The 3,277-nt window shown below is 44.0% G+C and overlaps 1 protein-coding gene across 1 annotated transcript in view; it reads right to left on the bottom strand.

Annotated features, from left to right (window-relative positions):
- The window catches only part of REXO1 (REX1, RNA exonuclease 1 homolog (S. cerevisiae)), a 36,403-nt gene extending 33,360 nt beyond the window's left edge, over positions 1–3,043 (bottom strand). Inside the window, exon 1 of the mRNA XM_009999718.1 lies at positions 3,001–3,043. Within this exon, the coding sequence (XP_009998020.1) occupies positions 3,001–3,043 (43 nt within the window). The remainder of the gene's footprint in view (positions 1–3,000) is intronic.
- Positions 3,044–3,277: the final 234 nt, after the last annotated feature.

Raw genomic sequence — 3,277 nt, 5'->3', positions numbered from 1 at the left:
TCCAAAGGTCCATTTATTAGGAGATGGGGAAGGCAAAAGCTGTGGGGAAACCTCTTTGGAGGAGAGGAGAAGAAAAAAAAAAAGAAGGGCAGTTTTCTTTGAACGTCATCAGAGCAGCTTTGTTAGCTGAACAGCTTGTCTGTGTTTGCAGTGGCAGTGCTTAGCAAATGAACAACCTCTGTGATTACAGAAAAATTAGCACCACTGGAAAATTATTTTAAGCTTTTCATTTAATGCCTCATGGGAGGGACGGTGGTTGCTCAAGAACAAAATGTTTCAAAAAGGCTTCAGCAGCAGTTTTGCTGCTTCTCAGAACCAAACAGCACAAAAGACATGGCAGGTGTTGAGGGGCAGATATTTGTGGGTCCCCTGAGTCAATTTCCAACAATTAATTTAACAATAATATCCAACCATTTGGAAATAATTAACACTGAGATTTTAAAATAGTACAAATCAAATAATTATCCAGAATAAATGGGGTAGGAGGGCAGGTAAGAGAAGGAGTTAAGAGAAATGTTTCTTCAACTTTAAAAGTATCATCACAATCATTGAATGGTTCAGGTTGGAAGGGACCTTAAAGATCATCCATCCAACCCCCCCTGCATGGGCAGGGACACCTCCCACCAGCCCAGGCTGCTCCAAGCCCCATCCAACCTGCCCTTCAACACTGCCAGGGATGGGGCAGCCACAGCTTCCCTGGGCAACCTATTCCAGTGCCTTCCTACCCTCAGTCTTCATGATTTTTTATTTTTGGTCCTCCTTTTTCTTTTTAAATAGTAAATTTAATGATTAAAATTAAGTAATAATAGTGTAGAAAACCTTGTGCTGGTCTGAGAACACCAAAGAAGCAAAGTTTGAGGTATTACAGCCAGGCCAGTTCAAGCTGGCCCCCTACTCCTTGCATTTGTTCATCCACAAGAGGTACCTGATGCCACAGCCTCCAAGCACACCAGGAACCAACACAGTCACTTCTTTAGTGGGGAAAAAAAAAAGGAAGCAAATTATGAGAAAAGAAAGTCCTAGATTAGCAAGGCTGAAAAAAGTCTGAACAGTCATTGACCACACTGTGGTATTTTTAAGGCTGCTGAAGTTCAGGGTTTGGTTTCACCAGATGTTGTTGGCCAGAAGAAGCACTGGATGCCACCAAGGACTGTCTCAGGGGGTCACTGGAGAGTGTCATGACCAACACAGGGCAGGGTGGAGCACAGCAAGGGACAAGAGCAACCAGACATCAGCCTTGCACAAGCCTTAAGCTGTTCTCTCAGCTCAGCTGCCCCAGACTGCTGACAAGCTGTGGCTGGAGAGGGGACAGGGACCTGCCCCAGTGGGTTCAACCCACCAAGGACCAGCTCTAAACTGGGCAGAGTCACTCCCAGCAGCATTATCAGGGAACAACTGGGGGAGGAAACTCACTTTGGCAGGAGGACTTTAGGGCACACCCCTCTAAACTCAGAAAGCAACATCCAGGGAAACAGTACACACCTTGTTTCATTCAAGAAAATGCATCTTCGTGCAGTTTTGCCCCTGGTGCAGCAGAGGAGGCATCTACAAGGTCCTCAAGCCTACTAAATATGGGAGCTTCACCCTCTGATAGCCTCACAGACAGACTTGGAGAGCAGCTGGGACCACCACACAGCAACACCAGCTAAATCCGAGGATGGAACAGCCAGAACAAGAAGGTCTGGCCACACAAAAACCATCTCTGACATCCCTGTGTCACCACAGGGACCTGCAGTGCCACCTGCTCTGATGCCAGAACAACAGGGGCAGCCAAAGAGCATCAGAAGCATCTCAAGATGGGTGACAAATGTCATGCTTTCCTAAGAAGAAATCACACCACGGCTACATTTCAACCCCATGACCTAGGAAAGAAGATCAGATTTGCCAGGACAGGGACAGAAAGCAAAGGTTGGCACCTAAAATATCCCCACAGCTCCCCAGGGTGCTCCCCCACCCCAGCCTGCCAGCATCTCACCGTTTTAAAATCCATGGTACATTAATCTGGATAGTCAATGTTTTGATTCTTTGGAGATCTTTCCATTCCCTCTCTCATTTTAGCTTTTAAAGTTATTCCTCAAAATACAAGAAAAGTTGAAATTCTGTTTGGAAAAAAAAATAAATCAATCACTTATTTTTTCTTCCTGTTTCTGAGAAAGTGACAGACAAGAAAATAGTTCCACAGCTCCTGGTTAAATGCTCCTAGGGAAAACTAAAGATCTAATTCAAAATAGAATTAGTAGAGCAAGTTTTATTTTCCAAGAAGAAGAAGAAAAAAAAATACTTCAAGTATTTTGGTGTCATTTTTTTCTATTTCTATTTTTTCTATTTTCACCTTGAAAGCTGAGTTTGACCAGCATGGTGACTAATCAGTAACAATACTCCTCACCCATCAGTCCCTTAATTTTCCAGCCTTTCTCTGGCTTGCTCAAGATAACTTATCTTCTCAACACCTGTTTTATTTCTTTAACTATTTTGGGTCTAGAATTCCCATTGAAGATCAACAAAAAAACACCCAACGTTATTTAATACAGTCACAACTTTATAAAACAAGAGTTAAAAAGTAAAGAAAAGCCCCTTTCAGGTTATATTATGTTTTAAAACTTCAGTTGTGACTTCTGAAGGGCTAAAATCAAAACTTAAACTGGTTTTAAAACCTGCCTGACTGTATTTAACTCAAAAGCTGGAATTAATACTTAGCAGCTCCTTCTCAACTCAGCCACCTGCAGCTCCACAGACTCTTCTAACCCAACACACTCCCACTTCTCAGCTCCTCTCTTGAATAAAAAAGCCTAGAAATTCAAATCTTTTTGCAACCAAGTGCCAAGCTGAGCTTTTTTTGCATAGTCCATAGATTTGAGAGGCAGATGGAAACCCTGAGGAGCAGAGGCTCAGGTGAAATGAATGGCTGACACGTGAGAGCCTCTCAGAAGACACTTGCTGCTCCACTCCTGCCACCCCCACCCAAACAGAAGCTCCCAGGCAAAAACTTCAAAGAATTACCTGAGCTCCCCGCCGTTAATAAATATTGCAGATATTTGTTCATGCTGTACTGGAGGCTTTTAACATCTGCCTGGCACAGCTAAGACACTCCAGCAAGAGCTCGTGGCACCATCCTGCTGACCAGGAGCTGACACTGCACTTTCTGGGCTGCACAGATAATTAGGGCAGGACTCACCAAGTCCCGCCTTCACCCTCAGCTACTCCCAACTCAGGTTGGGTTTTACTCAAAGCGTCTGCCGGGGCTTTTCACAGAATCACAGGATCTCAAAACGATTTG

This window comes from Chaetura pelagica, unplaced genomic scaffold (assembly GCF_000747805.2).
Source record: "Chaetura pelagica isolate M959 unplaced genomic scaffold, ChaPel_1.0 scaffold506, whole genome shotgun sequence".
Lineage (NCBI taxonomy): Eukaryota > Metazoa > Chordata > Aves > Apodiformes > Apodidae > Chaetura > Chaetura pelagica.
The sequence above is the reverse complement of the archived record's forward strand: the minus strand, read 5'-3'. Positions and strand labels throughout refer to the sequence as shown.